Source organism: Vombatus ursinus, unplaced genomic scaffold (assembly GCF_900497805.2).
Source record: "Vombatus ursinus unplaced genomic scaffold, bare-nosed wombat genome assembly UNPS02014820.1, whole genome shotgun sequence".
In the NCBI taxonomy this organism is placed as follows: Eukaryota; Metazoa; Chordata; class Mammalia; order Diprotodontia; family Vombatidae; genus Vombatus; species Vombatus ursinus.
The window spans coordinates 19,552,809-19,571,481 of record NW_020954598.1 but is presented as its reverse complement, the minus strand read 5'-3'; the positions used below and the strand labels follow the sequence as shown (position 1 = coordinate 19,571,481).

Here is an 18,673-nt window from a genome sequence, read left to right as displayed (position 1 = left end):
AATGTTTGACTTGGTGGTGGAAGTAGAATGGGCATAGCATCTGGGTTAAAAAGTTGACTTTTACAGAATTTTAAAAGTTTTTGTTTTAATTTTTTATTAAGCCATCACCACTTATTGAGAACTCACTGCATGCATGAGAGCGAACCAGGTCTCATGGAATCTCAAGAGATGGTCTCAGTAAAAAACCTTGTCATTAATGGCAGTTTTACAGAAAATTATACGTTCTGATTTTTACTGGAGGTTAATAGAAGTCAGAGTTTGGGCAACCTCTCCAGAAGGGAAAAAAAAAATACGTAACTGTTGAATTCTGATTTTTTAAAGTTTGGAATATTTGCCTTTGTCTGTCTAATGTTTAATCTGTGTTTCCACATCACTGTATTGATCAGCACTTTGGGAAGAGTACAACATCAATGTGAGTCCCTCAAACTGAGGCTGACTTACAATATGGAGCGTCAGATGCTGTTGTGCTTCTACCTGTTATCCCTCCCTGGTCTCATAGCATCAGGCTTAATAGGCCAGCCTAGGAGCACTGGGGTATGTAACCATATTGTATGAATTAGCCACTCCTCCCATTATGTGGAGAGTAGTGGATGGGATGCACTTGGGAATAAAAAAGGGGTTCAAATCCATGGTGCCCAAAACAATGGGTCCCCCTGATGTGTAGCCTTATTCTGCTGGTATTGGGGATATGAGCCAATCTGAAATAGTCCAGATGCTCATGTTGAATCCTTCCAGGGAAAGTAAAAAACATTAGTTGAGGGGAGGAATAAAAGGACACACTCATTACAAGCTGTTAAGTGCACTGACCACAACTGCTTATTTTCCCTGAAATCCTTCCCCTTCCCCTAACACTGTCACAATTACTCAGGAAATTGTCCTTTTTACCCCTCCTTTGTACAAATATGAATTTTCTAGGTAGGACTCGACTCCAAGGAGGAGATAAAAAGGGACAAAAAATGACCAGAAGTTTCTATTGTCACGTTTTATAATCAGATGATTGTTACTGGTTTAGCTCTCTTTCCTAGTCCTTGAACTTGCTTTTATTTTGCAGAAGAGACAGACTCAGGGCACAGTAAGTAAACTTTTCATTCTTGGGAGAATGGTGATAGGCTATTGTGGGTTTTTTCCCCAGGCTTCACTAATAGCATGCAAATTCTGAAATGTTTAATCCAGCCACTCCTCTCATGCAGATGAGATTTTGGGTCTTCTTCCTGGGTGCTAAATAATTGGTTTGCAAGGGTTTGGCTTCTGATTTAGTCTCCCCCTTCAATGATGATTATCTTTAAAAGTCTGAACCACTCAGTGATTTCAAAGATCTTCGGTCTTTTTCAATCGGAACAGAGGATATTATCACCCATGGAACTAGATAAAAAGGAAGTTGAGAAAAGAGTTTTGTCAATCATTCCGAGACCTCAATAACAAAGCATAATCATTTTTCATCTATAGATCGTCAATGGAATAGAAATTCAGAGTATGAAAGTTAACTGCAGAGTCACCTCCCGATTTGCTAATTATGTGATCACCAGCCAAGCCATCAACCATGGCAGCTCCGCCAAGGAAATTGTCTTTGATGTTGAGATCCCCAAGACAGCCTACATTAGCAATTTCCTCCTGTGGGTAATCCCTTCCCCAACTTGTTCTGTGAATCAGAATGTGCAAATAAATCTACTTGGTGTCTAACTAGGGACCATCCCTAGGTCTTGAGAATCTCAGGGGACCCATATACCTAGTACCTGAGTCTGCAGTTCCTAAAGCCAAAGATAATAATTTGATTTACTCCATCCTTTTTTTTTTGCTCGATAGTTTTCTTTTCTATAGATACTACTAGCTTTAGGGAAAGAATCAGGGAACCTTGTCCAAAATCTTCCCGAAAGTGATGATGAAACTACGGGGCTCTTTGGGACAAGAATAGGCAGGGAAGGTTTCTGCTCTTGGGTTCCTCTGACCAAAAGAAAACTATTCATTATAGAACTAGTATTTGAGGAAGAAGGAAAAAGGGGCCAACTTTCCTGGCTTAGCTCTGGCCTTGGCCTTCACGTGATCAAATTGCTTGCTGGTTACTAAAAGTCACATGAAAACTATTTTAATCTCACTGCAGAAAGTAAACTGTAGGAAGACTTTAATTTTTTTTTTTTTGGCTTTTTGGTGAGGCGATTGGGGTTAAGTGACTTGCCCAGGGTCACACAGCTAATAAGTGTTAAGTGTCTGAGGCTGGATTTGAACTCAGGTCCTCCTGACTCCAAGGGCAGAGCTCTATTCACTGTACCACCTAGCTGTCCCCTGGAAGACTTTAATTCAAATCTGACCTTAGACACTTACTAGCTGTGTGACCCTGGGCAAATCACTTAACCTCTGTTTGCCTTAATCCACTGGAAAAGGAAACGGCAAACCACTCTAATATCCTTGCCAAGAAAACTCCACGGATGGTATGGTCCGCAGGGTCATGGAGCATCAGACATGCCTGAATAATAACAGCAGAAAGTAAGGGAGGATTTGATCACATACCCCCTACCCTTCAAACATTTACCTGATCTGTGGACTAGAGTGACTTTTTGCTTAAAGTCTACTGTGAGAAACTCCAGCATTCTCTAGACCAGGATATGTTCAGGCCAAGGAAGGCTGCGTGCACTCTGATCGGAATGGGCAGGGTTCTTCTGGGAAGTTATCTGCAGGCATCCCTTCAGGGACATGCATTTTACTACTGTGTCTTTTATTTCTTAACAGTACGGTGGATGGAGTCCCATATCCAGGAAATATTAAAGACAAGGTGATTGCCTGGAAGCAATACCGGAAAGCTGTTGTTCGAGGAGAGACTGCAGGTCTGGTAAGGTAAGCTCTTGCCTTGACTTCCTGTATGAGGTGATTGTGTGTGTGTGTGTGTGTGTGTGTGTGTGTGCTCATGTATGCTTGGAGGGATATAACTGGCCTGCGGAAATGCATGTGTATGTCAATGAGATTAGAGAGCTCCCCCAGAACCCTGAGTATTGAAATTTGCTTTACTCATTTAGTCCTTGCTAAGGAAAGGAATCTATAAGGACTGAGAACATCAGAGCTTGACTAGGAGAAAAAAATTGACCTAATCATGTTGGATTCACAAAGCAAGGCCTCTGAGTGAAAGGCAATGTTTGTTTAAGGGTGATGCTTTCAGAGTCATGAAAGTATAGAGATTAGTTTTCTTCTCCTTTTCCCTAGGGCCTCTGGGAGGAAAATGGAAAAATTCAACATTGCAGTCAACATCGGCACTGGCAGCAAAGTCAGCTTTGAGTTGACATATGAGGAGCTATTGAAGCGACACTTTGGAAAATATGAAATTGTCATTAAAGTTAAACCAAGGCAGCTGGTCAAACAGTTTGAGGTAAATCTCCCTGGGATTGACTCTCAGCATTTAGAGAGTGGACCCATGGCCTGTCTCTTGTTGTACCTCTTACAGGGTAGTTTGGAAGGAGGATTCCTAAATAGGCAAGTAGGGACCAGGGTGCTAGTATTAGTTTTGTTACCTCCTCATTCTGCAGCTTTGGGCAGGTCCCTTATCCTCTCTAAGCTCCAGTTTTCATATTTCTAAAATGAATGGATTGGAATAGATATTCCCTAAGGCCCCTAAGGGCCCTTTCAACTCTGATATTGTCAAAATCTTACTACATCCTCAATGGAGGTCCTTCATGTAAAGATAGATATAGTTATAAAGTATATCTCTGAACCATTGTGGTATAAAGGAAAGAATGTTGGTTAAGTTTAGAGTCAGAGGACTTGGGTACGAATCTGGGCCTTGCTACTTGCTAACTAGTTTTACAACTTTGGGCAAGTCATTTAACCTCCCTAGGTCTCAGTTTCTTCATATGTAAAATGGGGGGGTGGCCTTGGATCGAACACTTCTGAGGTATCTTTCAGTCTCAGATCCTATTAGTTGCTCAAGAGGGACTCCTCAGAAACTTTCCTCCTGGAGGATGAGCAATGGGGATTGAATCATGGACACTAGACTTTAGGACTGGCTTTTTGATGGGGGGCTCCATGATCCTTGGTGTGGTGGAAAGGCAAGCAAGATGTCACCCTGGTTATTTTGTGGCTCAAAGGATCCTCAGAGTAGGGTGAAGTTTAGTGCCTGAGAACCAGTTCCTTTTGATGTTCAGCACAGTTAAACCATGACAGGGAGAAAAAGATTAGAAAGTTAAATCACTTAAGGAAAGTATCACATCTAACACTAAAAAACAACCTACTGCTAGGCCTAAGGGACTAGAGCAATGCACTCACTCCTTCCTAAGGGTCCCCTTTGCTCTAAACCCATGTGGTCTGGACCAGTTTCAATCCTGGAGGGAGACTAGCCTCTAATGAGAGGTGTTAGACTTCCTTACTCACACTCCTCGGTTTGGTATCTCCCTACCTCCAGAACCTTGGGGAAGGTTGACTTATAGCTTAGGTTTTGGTTCTTATCTAGTTTCCTCAAAGAGAAGCAGAAAGATTCCCAAATTATAATATAAATCAGGCATCTATTTCCTACACACAAAAGAAAAGCTAACAGACACAAGAGATTCACAGTATGTGTTGACAGAACAACTTAAAAAGGATTCAGTAACTTATAACTGCTGTTATACTTTCTTAGGAAAATGATACTTAAACCACATCAGAACATAAAGCAGTTTGCAGGACTTCTGATTAGGTGTTTCAGATCTCACCTCAGCTCTGCACTGTGCAAACAACTCCTGACCTATGTCTTCAGGTTAAATGAACCAGGCTTGGTCCAATTCTCTTGTTGGAGGTCATCCTTTCCAAGAGTCCTGAAGCAGGGGTGGGAAATTCCTCTCCCTGTCTCTAGTCATCTCTGATCTGACTGGACACAGTACTTCCTGACCTCTGGGATTCATAAGGTTGCATTTAAGCCTGGGCACATCCATTTCAGGATGCTTGTTCACTCAAGATGAGAACAATAAAGAAAAAACACAAAAGAGGTAGCCCCAAACCCAAGTTCGGGTTTTCCTTAGCACGGCATAAACTCAAGATGGAGAACAGGGCAAATTACCCCTTTCCCGCTCTTCATATAAAGCAGCATGAAACAGTTCTGACGGTTGGAAGAGAAGAAAGATTTGAGGCTGGGGTCATCCTCTCTTAAATATCACCAGCTCCTCCTGCTTACCAGCCAGTAAGGGGACTTCGTCCTGTCACCTCAAAGCACAAGTTCTTCAGTACTGAGTCACACGTGACTGGAAGCAGTCTGCAGAATGTGCATGTGGTCAAGCAGAACAGGAAGGGCAATTCTAAGCATGCTCCATGGAATGGTCCTTGTTATTCATGTACCAGCAATAGGAGTTATCCTTTGTAAGCCCATCTCTAGTCATGATAATGAGACACAGGAGCTGGGACTAATGCCCTCTTCAGGTCTTCAGCAGTTGCTTTTTGATGACACTAGTGGAATATCAGTTAATTTTGAAAGGTATGATTAGGTTCAGGTGAGTCTCTGCCCTGTCCATCCCAGAATCTTAGAACTGCAAAACATTACAGTTTGAAGGAACCTTAGAGATCTCCTGGGTCAACATGTTCATTGTATAGAGTAGAGAGGCCTAGAGAGGCTGAGTGACTTGTCCTCCAGATCTACCTCTGAGAATCATTCAGAGAGTTAGTGGGAGAGGTGAGCCTATAACACAGGTCCCCCCACTTTCCAATCCAGCAAACTTTCTACCACCTCTGTGTATGGTGCTAAGTGAACTTTTTCTTTGAACATGTTAGGGCAAAGAGAGTTGACACCTCTGCCATTCTTTTAACTTGTTTCAGGTTGTACTTCTATGTTTTCCTGGGTACTGTTATGTTTGGGACAGAGGTGGATAGGGTGGAGGGGGGGGTCATACTATAATGTTTTTTTTTAAACTTTGAAGATTGAAGCAGACATCTTTGAACCACAAGAGATCAGCATGTTGGATGCTCAAGCATCTTTCCTTTCCGGGGACATGACCCAATTTATTGAAAAATCCTTCTCTGGAAAAAAGGTATGTTGAGTGATTCAAAAATACAGGCTTATATTTTCAACCCTGGGGACTTCTTCATTAAGTCTTTAAAAAAATCCTGCCACTAACCTCCTTAAGGTATAGTCTCAGACGTAGGAAAACTGAGCCAAAGGATATGCTCATTTTTGAATTTTTATATTTTATTTTTTCTCAATTTTATATAATAACAATTTTAAACATTCTTTTAAAAAACTTTGAGTCCTGAATTCTCTCCTTCCCTCTCCTCCCCCTCCTTGAGAAGGTAAGCAGTCTGATATGGCTTATATACGTGCAGTCATGCAAAACATATTTCCACATTAGCCATGTTGCAAAAGAAAACACAAACCAAAAAAAAAAAAAACCACAAGAAAAATAAAGTTTTAAAAGTATGCTTTAATTTATATTCAGATTCCATCAGTTCTTTCTCTGGAGGTGGATAGCATTTTTCATTGTAAGTCCTTTGGAATTTTCTTGGATCATTATATTGCTGAGAATAGCTAAGTCATTCACAGCTGATCATTGTACACTATTGCTGTTACTGTATACAATGTTCTCCTGGTTCTGCTCATTTCACCTTGCCTCAGTTCATGTTAAGTCTTCCCAGGTTTTTTTGAACCCATCCTTCTTGTCATTTCTTATAGCACAATAGTATTCTGTCTCAATCATATACCACAACTTGCTCAACCATTCCCTAGTTGATGGCCATCCTCTCAGTTTCCAATTCTTTGCCACCACAAAAAGAGCTGCTATAAATATTTTTGTACATGTAGGTCATTTTCCCTTTTTTATGATCTCTTTGAGATACAGACCTAGTAGTGGTATTGCTGAGTCAGAGGGCATGCCCTTTGAGCATAGCTCCAAATTGTTTTCCAAAGTGGTTATATTAGTTCACAACTCCAACAACAGTACATGAATGTACCTATTTTTCCACATCCCCTCCAGTATTTGTAATTTCTGAAAGATGTAAAGTGGTACCTCAGAGATGTTTTAATTTGCATTTCTCTAATCAATAATGATTTAAATATTTTTCACATGACTATAGAGAACTTTTTTTCTTCTTATGAAAATTGCCTGTTCATATCCTTTGACCATTTATCAATTGGGGAATGACTTATATGCTTATAAATTTGACTCAGTTCTCTATATGTTTGAGAAATGATGCCTTTATGAGAGACACTTGCTATGAAATTTTTTTCCCAGTTTTCTGCTTTCTTTCTAATCTTGGCTGTGTTGTGCAAAAACTTTTTAATTTAATTATAATCAAAATCATCCATTTTACATCCTGTAATACTCTCTGTCTCTTGTTTGGTAATAAATTCCTCCCTTATCTATAGAATTGACAGGTAAACTATTCCACACTCCCCAAATTTGCTTATAGCATTACCCTTTATATCTAAATCATGTACTCATTTTGACTTGGTATATACTCATCTTGGTATATGGTGTGAGGTGTTGATCTATAGCTGTTGTTCAGTTGTTTTTCAGTAATGTCTGACTCTTCATAAACCCGTTTGGGATTTTCTTGGCAAAGATACTGGAAGGGTTTGATATATCCTTCTCTAGCTCATTTTATAGATGAGGGAATGAGGCAAACAGGGTTAAGTGACTTGCTTAGGGTCACATAGCTAGTAAGTGTCGGAGGCCAGATTTGAACTGAGGGAGATGAGTCTTCCTGACTCCAGGCTCAGCGTTCTATCAATTCCATCACTTAGCTGTCCTGGTCTATACCTAGTTTCTGACAAACTGTTTTCCAGTTTTCTCAGCAGTTCTTGTCCCAAAAGTTTGGCACTTTGTGTTTATCAAACACAAGATTATGATGGTCTTTTCCTAATGTATTGTGTACCTAATCTTTTCAACTAATGCACTACTCTATTTCTTAGCCAGTACCAGATTGTTTTGATGATTACCACTTGCAATACAGTTTGAGATTTGGTACTGCTAGGCCACCTTCCTTCATTTTTTTCCCTCATTAATTCCCTTGATATTCTTGACCTTTTGTTCTTCTAAATGAATTATGTTATTTTTTTCTAGCTCCATAAAATAATTTTTGGTAGTTTGGTACGGCACTGAATAAGTAAATTAATTTAGGTAGAATTGTCATTTTTGTTATACTGGCTCAGCCATTGAGCAATTAATATTTTTCCAATTGGTTAGATCTGACTTTTTTTGTATGAAAAGTGTTTTGTAATTGTGTTTGTATAGTTTCTCTGTTTGTCTGGGCAGGTAGATTCCTAAGTATTTTGTATTGTCTACAGTTATTTTAAATGGAATTTCTCTTTCTGTCTCTTCCTTCTGGACTTTGTTGGTAATATATGGAATGCTGATGATTTATATGGGTTTATTTTACATACTGTGACTCTGCTAAAATTGGTAATTATTTCAACTAGTTTTTTTAGTTGGTATTCTCTGATATTAATCAAGAATACCATCATATCATCTGCAAAGAGTGATAATTTTGTTTCCTTATTACCTATTGTAATTATTTCAATTTCTTTTTCTTCTCTTATTGTTATAGCTAGTATTTCTAGTACAGTATTGAATAATAATAGTGATGATGGGCAATCCTTGCTTTGCCCTGATCTTACTGGGAAGGCTTTTAGCATATCCTCATTATAAATAATACTTGCTATTAGTTTTAGATAAATACTACTTTTCATTTTAAGGAAAGCTCCATTTATTTCTATGCTTTTTAGAGTTTTTAGTAGGAAGGAGTGTTGTATTTTGTCAAGAGCCTTTTCTGTATCTATTGACATAATCATATAACTTTTGTTGGTTTTCTTGTTGATATGGTCAATTATGCTAATAGTTTTCCTAATATTAAATTAGTCCTACATTCCTATAAATCCCACCTGGTCACAGCGTATGATCTTTGTGATATATTGATGTAACCTCCTTGCTAGTATTTTATTTAAAATTTTTGAAGCTATTATTTATTAGGGAAATTGGTCTGTAGCTTTCTTTCTCTATTTTAGCTCTTCCTGGTTTAGTATAAGCACCACATTTGTGTCATAAAAGGAATTGGGTAGGATTCCTTTTTTGTTTATTTTCCCAAATAGCTTATATAGCACTGGAACTAATTGTTCTTTAAATATTTGGTAGAATTCACTTGTGAATCCAACTGGTCCTGAGAATTTTTTCTTAGGGGGTTCATTGATGGCTTGTCTACTTCCTCTTCTGTTAATCTGGGCATCTTACATTTTTGTAAATATTCGTTCATTTCACTTGGATTGTCAGATTTTTTTGGCATATAACTGGATAAAATACCTCCTAATAATTGCTTTAATTTCCTCTTCATTGGTGGTGAATTCACCCTTTTCATTTTTGATGTTAGTAATTTGGTTTTTTTTAAAAAAATAAAATTAACCAATGGTCTATTTTATTTTTTCCCATAAAACCAATTTCTAGTTTTATTTATTAGTTTAATGGCTTTCATATTTTCAGTTTTATTAATCTCTCCTCTGATTTTCAGGATTTCCAATTTGGTATCTAATTGGTTGTTTTTTTTAATGTGTTCTCTTTCTAGTTTTTTTTTTTAGTTGCATGCCCAATTCATTGATCTATTCTTTCCATATTTTATTGATGTAAGCATTCAGAGATATAAAATTTCCTTTAAGTATTGCTTTGACTCATAAATTTTGGTATATTGTTTCATTGTCATTCTCTTCAATGAAATTATTGTTTCTATAATCTGTTTTTCAACCCACTCATTATTTAGGATTGGATTATTTAATCTCCAATTAATTTTCAATCTATGTTTCCATGGCCCTTTGTTCAATATTATTTTTATTGCATTATGATATGAAAAGGACACATTTAATTTTTCTGCATCTGGTTGTGAGGTTTGTATGCCCTAATACATGGTAAGTTTTTGTATAGGTGCCATGTACCACTGAGAAAAAGGTATATTTCTTCTATTCCCATTCAGTTTTCTCCAGAGGTCCATCATATCTAACTTTTCTAAAATTCTATTCATCCTGCTAATTTATTTCTTGTTTATTTTTTGACTAGATTTATGTAGTTTTGAGAGTGAAAATTTGAGGTTCCCCACTAGTATAGTTTTATTGTCTATTTCCTCCTGTAACTCATTTAACCTTTCCTTTAAGAATATAGATGCTATACCATTTGGTGCTTAGATATTTAATATTGATATTACTTCATTGTCTATGGTATCTTTTAGAAAGATGTAGTTTCCTTGCTTAAGTCTTTTAATTAGATCTATTTTTGCTTTTCTTTGTCTGAGATTACAATTGCTATCCTGCTTTTTTTTTTTTACTTCAGCTGAAGCATAATAGATTCTGCTCCAGTCCTTTACCTTTACTCTATGTGTGTCTCTCTACTTCAAATGTGTTCTTATAAACAACATACTGTAGGATTCTGGTTTTCCATCCACTCTACTGTCCACTTTTGTTTTATGGGTGACTTCACCACATTCACATTTGCAGTTATGATTACAACTGTGTATTTCCCTCTATCCTATTTTCCACCTATTTATCCTTCTCCCTCTCTCTCCTTTTATCCTGTCTCTCCTTAAAGGTATTTTGCTTCTGACCACCACCTTCCCCAATCTGCCCTGATTTCTACTAGCCTCTACCTTCACTAATCCCCCTTCCCTCCTACTTTCCTGTAGGGTAAGATAGGTTTCTATGCCCAACTGAGTGTATATTTTATTCCGTCTTTCAGCTAATTCCAATGAGGGTAAGGTTCAAGTGTGACCTGCCACTTCCTATCTTTTCCTCCATTGTAAAGGCTCTTTTGCACCTATGTGAGATAATTTACCTCATTCCACGTCTCCCTTCCCCCCTTTCCCTATGCATCAATTTTTCTCACTTCTTAATTTTGTTTGTTTTTTGGATATCATAGTCAACTCACACCTCTGCCCTCTGTCTATGTATATTCTTTCTAACTACCCTAATAATGACAAAGTTTTTAGGAGTAACACATATCATTTTCCTATATAGGAATGTAAACAGTTTAATCTTACTGAATCTCTTACCATTATCCTTTCCTGTTTACCTTTTTATGCTTCCCTTGAGTTTTGCATTTGAAAATCAAATTTTCTATTCAGCTCTGGTCTTTTCATCAGGAATACTTGAAAGTTCTCTATTTCATTAAATATACATCTCCCCCCCACCTCCCCCTGAAAGATTATAGTTAGTTTTTCTAGGTAGGGTATTCTTGGTTGTAATCCTAGCTCCTTTGCCCTCCAAAATATCATGTTCCAAGCTCTCTGCTTCTTTAATGTGGAAGGTGCTAAATCTTGTGCAATCCTGACCATGACTCTGTGATATTTGAATTTCTTTTTTTCTGACTGCTTGCAGTATTTTCTTGACCTGGGAGCCCTGGAATTTGGCTACAATATTCCTGAGAGTTTTCATTTTGTGATCTCTTGCAGGAGGTAATTGGTGAATTCTTTAAATTTCTATTTTACTCTCTGGACCTAAGATTTCAGGGAAGCTCTCCTTGAAAAATTCTTGAAATATGGTATCTAGGCTCTTTTTTTGATCATGGCTTTAAGGTAGTCCCATAAATCTTAAATCATATTTCCTCAATCTATTTTCCAGGTTAGTTGTTTTTCCAATGAGATAGTTTACATTTTCCTCTGTTTTTTTTCATTTGTTTGACTTTGTTTTATTATTTCTTGATGTCTCATGTAGTTATTAGCTTCCACTTGTCCAGTTTTAATTTTTAAGGAATTATTTTCTTCAGTGAGCTTTTGTATCTCCTTTTCCATTTGGCCAACTCTACTTTTTAAGAAGTTGTTTTCCTCAGTGAATTTTTGTAATTTTTGTATATCTTTTTTCCTTTTGGCCAATTCTGCTTTCTAAAGAGTTCTTCTCTTAAGTGTATTTTTATGCCTCTTTTACCAGTTGGCCTATTCTGTTTTTTAAGGGGATTATTTTCTTTAGTTTTTTTTTCTGCTTCCTTTATTAAGCTTTTGACTCTTTTTTCATGATTTTTTGTGTCACCATAATTTCTTTTCCAAATTTTCCCTCTATGTCTCTCATTTGAGTTTTAAAATCATTTTTTGAGCTTTTCCATGGTTCTTTTTGGGCCTGAGACCAATTCACATAATTCTTTGAGGCTTTACATGTAGCTGTTTTGACATTGTTTTTCTCTTCTGAGTTTGTGTTTTGCTCTTCCCTATCACCATAAAAACTTTTTGTGGTTGGGTTCTTTTTTTTTTTGTTGTTGTTGTTGCTTACTCATTTTTCCAGTCTATTTTTTGGTTTTTAATTATGTTAAAGTTGATCTCTGCTCCTGGGGTGAAGGGGGCACTGTCTGAAGCTTCAGAGTTTTTGTTCTGCTATTTTCAGAGCTAGTTCTGGGGGTCAGTAAGTTTTCATTCTTCTGAAGTGGTATGATTTAAGGTGGTATGCTCTCCGGGCCTGAATTCTGGACTGTAAGATTATAAGCAGTGTTTCTGCCCTGGAACTGTGACCAGAGGCCCCACCCCGCTGTGGCCTCAAGCTCTGGTATTCTAATGCTCCTCCTTGCCCTGGGACTGCGATCCAGATTCCCATATGGGCAGTGCAACAAAGTCCTGCACCCAATGCCAGCTAAGGGTCACCTGTAGCCTCCTTCTGACCAGTTGTTCAAACCCTTTGCTCTCTGTGGGCTGAGAGCTCCAGAAGTTGCTGCTACAGATTCAGTTGCCCTGAAGGCCCGCTGCTGGCATGTACCTAGCATGGCCTATTGCTGGTTGTCTTGTGCAGAGGGGCCTTGCTGCTCACTTACGCCAAGCATGAGTCTTCACTGCTAGCTTGCCACACATGATGTGCACCAACCGTGTTCCCCTCTTGTCCCAGTGAGACAGACCTGCTGACCTTCTAAGTTGTCTTAGGCTGAAATATTGTTTTACTTCATCCTTTTGTTATTTTTGCCATTACAGAATTCATTTTGAGGTATTATTTTAAAGTTATATGGAGGGGAACTTCAGAGACGTTGTGTCAGTTCCTGCCTTTACTACATCATCTTGGTTCTGCCCCCTCTTCAGTGAATTTTTGTGCTTCTTTTGCCATTATGTCAAATCTTGTATTTTTTTTTTTTTGGTTGGGCAATGGGGGTTAAGTGACTTGCCCAGGGTCACACAGCTAGTAAGTGCTATGTGTCTGAGGGCGGATGTGAACTCAGGTCCTCCTGGATCCAGGGCCGGTGCTTTATCTACTTTGCCACCTAGCCGCCCCTGTCAAATCTTATTTTTAAGGTGTTATTTTCTTCAGTATTTTTTGTGCTATTTTTCCAAGCTGTTAATTCTTTTTTTATAATTTTCATTCATCACTATTATTTTTTTCCCCACTTTTTCCTCTACCACTCTTATCTCTTTCTTTAACTGTTCCAGTAATTCTTGTTGGGCTTGTGTTCAATTAGTGTTTTTCTTTAAGGCCTTGCTTTTAGCTGTTTTCACACTGCTGTCTTCTACTGGGTTTGTATCTTGGTTTTCCTTGATACCAGTAGCTTTTTGTGGTCAAGTTCTTTTTGTTGTTGTTGTTGTTGTTTGCTTGTTTTTCCAGTCTATTTCTTGACTGAACTGCATTAAAGTTGGGCTCTGCTCACCTAGGGGTGAGGAGGCACTGTCCCAAGCTTTAAGCTTTTCTTGTTGCTGTTTCCAGAGTTAGTTCTGGGGGGGTCTGAAAATTTTTAGTGCTTCCAAGGTGTTGTCATCTGGGGAGAGGTGTGGTTATTTCTCTCCTGGTCTGTGATCTGATCCCCCGGGAGGGCCCCCTGCTTCCTCGAAGCCATAAGTGCTACTGCTTCTCTCTGCCTTGGAATTATGACCTAAAATTGCCTATAGGCAATAGAGTCGCCAATCAGTGTCAACTGCACCCAGTACCCACAAAGGTGTCCCCTATAATCTCTTTCTGACCAGTTGTCTAACCCCTTTACAATCTCTGGGCTAAGAGTCATGAAGTTGTTTGTTGCTTCATCTGTTACAGCTGCCTTCAAGGCCTATGTGTAGTGCTGCCTCCACACGCACTCCAGGTCAGCCCCCACTCTGTTGTTATAGACCTCTCCAACAACCTCCTAAGTTGTCTTCAACTATAAAAATGTTTTACTCTGACCTTTTGTTGGCTCTGCCACTCCAAAATTTGAATAGAGATATTATTTTAAAGTTGTTTGAAGGGGAATATGGGGGAGTTCAGTTGGGTTGCTGCCTCTACTCCTCCATCTTGTCTTCCTCCTTTAACAGTATTTTATATCTTTGCAAATATTCTATTGAATTTCTTTTCTGTTTTATTGCTTAATTGGGCAAAATGGTTTCTAATAGTTTCCCTTATGTCCTTTTCTTTTGGATAAATTCTTTGTCTTCATTTTTGATATTTGCAATTTGGTGTTCCTTCCTTTTGTATCAGATTAGCTAATGGTTTATTTATTTTATTAACTATTCTGAAAAAGCAGCTCCTACTTTCATTTTTAAATGATTTGTTTTTTATTTTCAGCTTTGTTTATATATCTTTGATTTTTCAAAATTTCTTCTGTCAAAGGTCCATTTTCCTCCTGTAGAAAGATCTACAGTTTTGCAGGATAAGTTATTCTTTACCTTTTACCTTTAAGTCTTTACCTTTTGCCTTGTGGAGGATCAGACTCTAAGATTTTTTTCTTCTTTATAGTAATTGCTTTCCAGGTCTTGTGGGATCCTGACTGTAGTTCTCTGGTACTTGAACTGCTTCTTTACACTCCCTTACAGCATTTTTTCTTTACTTGGAAACTTCTGTATTTTGGCTATAACAATCCTAGGCAACTTCAGTTTGTTGATGTTTCGGGAGGTGACCAACTGATTCTTTCTGTTTTCACTTTGGTCTCTGGTTCTAATAGATCTGGGCAATTCTCTTTTATAATTTCTTAAAATATGGCATCCAGGTTTTCTGTTTGGTAATGGTTTTTAGGTAGCACTATAATTCTTAAATTATCTCTCCTCAATCTTCTTTCAATGTCAATTTTTTATAGCAGATACTTTATACTTTCTTCTATTTCTCAATCTTTTGACTTTACTATTTCTAGGTACCATATTGAGTAATTGAGTTCTGTTTGCTGCATTCTGTATTTCAATGAATTTACTACCAAGACTCTATCTTCTTTTTTTAATTTTTAAAATTTTTAATTTTTAATTTTTTTCAGTTAATCAATAAATATTTATTAAATGTCTACTATATGCCAGGCACTGTGCTAAGGTCTGAGGATATAAATACTAGTTTAAAAAAAATAGTCACTGCCCTCAAGGAACTTACAATATAATGGGTGAAGACAAGGTACAAAAGGAAGCTAAAAAGGGGTGGGAGGAATACTTATTGGGGGGAGTGATGGGGGAGTCCTAACACGTCTAAAAGCAGTGTAGCTGGTAGGGAGATGAGAAGATTGTTTCAAGTCACTTTCTTTTTTTCATTTTTTATTTTTAATATGTGTTTTCAAAACTTTGGGTTACAAATTTTCTCCCTTCCTCCCTCCCCACCCACCCTCATTGAAAAGGCAAGCATCTTGATACAGGTTATAGATGTGTAGTCATGCAAAACACTTCCATAGTAGTCCTGTTGTGAAAAACTAAGTATATTTCCCTTCATCCTTTCCTACCCCCCACTTATTCTATTCTCTCTTTTGACCCTGCAAATCTCTATCTTCTTACAAAATCCCTAATTAGAAGTACCCCTGACAGGCTCCAGTGGGATGGTGGTAGTCAGACGAATCTTAGACCTCCTGGACAGCCCTCCTGGCATTGGAGTTAATGTTCTGAAGTGTTCTTATTTCCTACTGTGGCTGCCAGTATCCTGAGGAGTGTTCAGCTGGGCCCTTTTTCCCTGCAAAATGACCTATGGGGTCCAGTTCTGTCCCTACTTCTGTTCTGATAGGACACATTCAGGATCTAGCTTTAGGTCCCTGATTATTAGAGCTTATGACCTTACCTGCACAAAGTACTGGTTGGCTGGTTTCAGGTTGGTTTTTTGGAGCTCATGTTGGCTTCCCTGCCCTGGTTTCTTTCCCTACTGCCACCAGCCTGGCCATTTACCTACGCTTATATTGGCTTCTCTGGAGTCTCTCTTCTCTATAGCTTCCAGCTGGTTTATTCAAGTTCATATTCCCTTCTCTGGTTTGATCTCACTTCCTGCTTCTATTGGCTTCTGTGTTTGTTCACACGTGGACTGGTTTCCTTGGGAAGACCCTTCCACCTGTCTTTTCCAGTTTCTGATTGTCTTTTGGGACAGGTATAGACTGAGTGGAGGAGCTTATTTCTCATTCTTGTCAATTTTCTTTATTATTGCTCTTTCTGGGATCACATTTCAGATGTCACCATCTTATCCAAAAGACTCTGCCATGGTTTTTTTTAAAAACTCTTTTAGAAAAGGCAGAAATTCTGGCTTAAGACCAGCAAAAACTTCTGCTCTGGCTTTTCTTTCTTGTTTCCTCAAGATCCTTTCTCCTGAGACCTCTCATCTCCCCAGCAGAAGATTCTCAGACCCAGGCAGGCAAGCTCTTTAAATGATTATTCACTCAGTAAGTACCAAAAAGTTCAGGGTTCCTCTATTTTAAAATTCTAAATCTCTTCCGGTCCCTCATGTAGATAAAAGTGTAGTAAACAGTACAGATATAATGCCAAACCTGAAGCAAAGTCATTGTCTCTGTCACCTGCTTAAATATATTTCTAGCCCCTTCATATACAGATGTGGCCAGTCAGAGACTGAAAAAAGACTTTGCTTGCGACTTTTACTAATTTTGAATGATTTTTGCACTTCTGATATAAATTCCACTTGATCATGATGAATTTTAAAAATATATCAGTCTTCCATTTTTCAGCATTTTATTTAAAATTCTTGCATCCATACTCATTGATGATATTGTTCTACAGTTTTCTTTCTGTGACTTATCCTTTTTTGATTCGGGAACATTTTGCTATGTTTTCTATTGCTTCTGACAGTATACCTTTCAATTTGAGAATTTTATTTCTCATGAATTTCATTCTGTTGTTCACATTTTCCATTGATTTTCTGTATGTTGTTAATTTTTATAATCAATTTGTCTTGTTCTATTTTTATTAATAGTAGGTGACATTTATATTATGTTTTAAGGTTCACAAAGTGCTTTGCATAATATATTATTTCATCTGAGTTTCATAATAGCTCTCTATGGTAGGTGCTACAGTTATTAGTAGTTTAAAAGATAAGGAAACTGAGGCTCAGAGTGGTTAAGTAACTTAATACAGCTAGTGAGTGTCCAAGGTATGATTTGGTCCTGTCTGATTTCAAGTCTAGAATTCTGTCCATTGGTCATGTGTTTCTTGATTAATTTCTGGAGTCATTGTTGAAGTTGATTTTTTTCTTCTACTCTTAGTGAATTCTCTTTGGTATATTTTAAACCATAGTATTTTTTATTTGTGTTGGAATTCCCCGCTCCACTCCCGACGATGTACATGTTTTTCCTTTATTTTTTCTTTATTTGAAAGCCTCTTTAGAGGTTCTTTATTTGCCCCTCTTTTCTTTCCACCCGCTTGTTGTTTATTTGGGGTGGCATTGCTATCTTTACTAAAGCAGGGGTTATTGTGTAGCTCTTGGACAACCTTTCATTCCATCATCTTGCCAGAAGTTTATCAAAATCTTGTTTTAAGTGGGGCTCTGTGGGCAGAACCAGAGCAGTTTGTAGATGCCTCTGAGCATCCAAGGGGCACCATTTGCAGGAAGCATTATTGCCCTTGCAACACCTAGAACCCCACCCATGTTTACCCTTTCCTTTTTCTCTTCCAGATGAGGAAAGAATCCAATGGTCTCATTGAAGGTGTAGACAAACATTTTCATCTACTCAGTCCTCCTAAGCTAACATTTCTATTTCCTTTTCATATCCACGTGAAAGCATAGGGGGGAACCTTGCATCACTAGTAGACACATGGGCATCCCTTCAAAGAAGGAGATAACCTCTTGTTTCCTTTAGGGGCATAGCAAAAATTCTAGCTGATAATAATGGTTAAATAAAGGATTTTTGAATTGAATGATTTCAGGGTCGTGTATATTTTAATCCTACAATTGATCAACAACAGACCTGCCCCACTTGCACCAAATCCTTGCTGGATGGAGATTTTACAATAAAATACGACGTGAAAAGAGACTCAGTCTGTGACCTGCAGGTAGGTTCCCATTTAGGATATGAGCTAACAAACAGATGGGTGTGTGAAATGAATTCCTTAGCTTCTCTCTCTCTTGATTCAGGTGGTCAATAAATATTTTGCACAATTCTTTGCACCAAAAAACCTGAAGAACATGGTCAAGAATGTAGTTTTTGTGATAGACATTAGTGGATCTATGGCTGGTCAGAAAATAAAGCAGGTAAGTGACAGGCTTTGCAAAATTGAAAAGTTTCATCAATTAACCTTGACCCACACACCAGAAATTCTAAGTAACCAGACCAACTTTTTAATCTATCTACTCTGGGTTTTTCTTGAAAGGCAGGGTTCTCCAACCCTGTTGAGTTTACATCCCTATTCAAAACCAGAGTGGTATATTGGAAAAGACATGAATCTGATGGTCAAGAGATGGGTTTTCATCCACTAACCAGCTGCATGACTTAGGGAACTTTTACAACACCTCTGTGCCTCTGTTTCTTCATCTGAAAATAGTAATAATAATGACTGCCCCACTTACCTCACAGGGATGCCATGGTAGTAGAGATAGCAAGCACTCTTAGAATCTGACATATGTTAGACAGGTACAAGGCAACAGAAA

General features: G+C 38.0%; 1 protein-coding gene across 2 annotated transcripts in view; it reads left to right on the top strand.

The window, feature by feature from the left end:
- Positions 1-406: 406 nt before the first annotated feature.
- Positions 407-18,673, top strand: part of ITIH1 (inter-alpha-trypsin inhibitor heavy chain 1) — a 42,794-nt gene continuing 24,527 nt past the window's right edge. Inside the window, exons 1-8 of one of the 2 annotated variants that reach the window (XM_027837235.1) lie at positions 407-534; positions 1,052-1,072; positions 1,447-1,613; positions 2,725-2,829; positions 3,193-3,355; positions 5,865-5,975; positions 17,953-18,078; positions 18,161-18,277. In XM_027837235.1, the coding sequence (XP_027693036.1) occupies positions 445-534; positions 1,052-1,072; positions 1,447-1,613; positions 2,725-2,829; positions 3,193-3,355; positions 5,865-5,975; positions 17,953-18,078; positions 18,161-18,277 (900 nt within the window). In that variant the 5' untranslated portion in view covers positions 407-444. Of the gene's footprint in view, positions 535-1,051; positions 1,073-1,446; positions 1,614-2,724; positions 2,830-3,192; positions 3,356-5,864; positions 5,976-17,952; positions 18,079-18,160; positions 18,278-18,673 lie in introns of those variants that run through there. The other variant, XM_027837237.1, reaches the window with a different exon arrangement.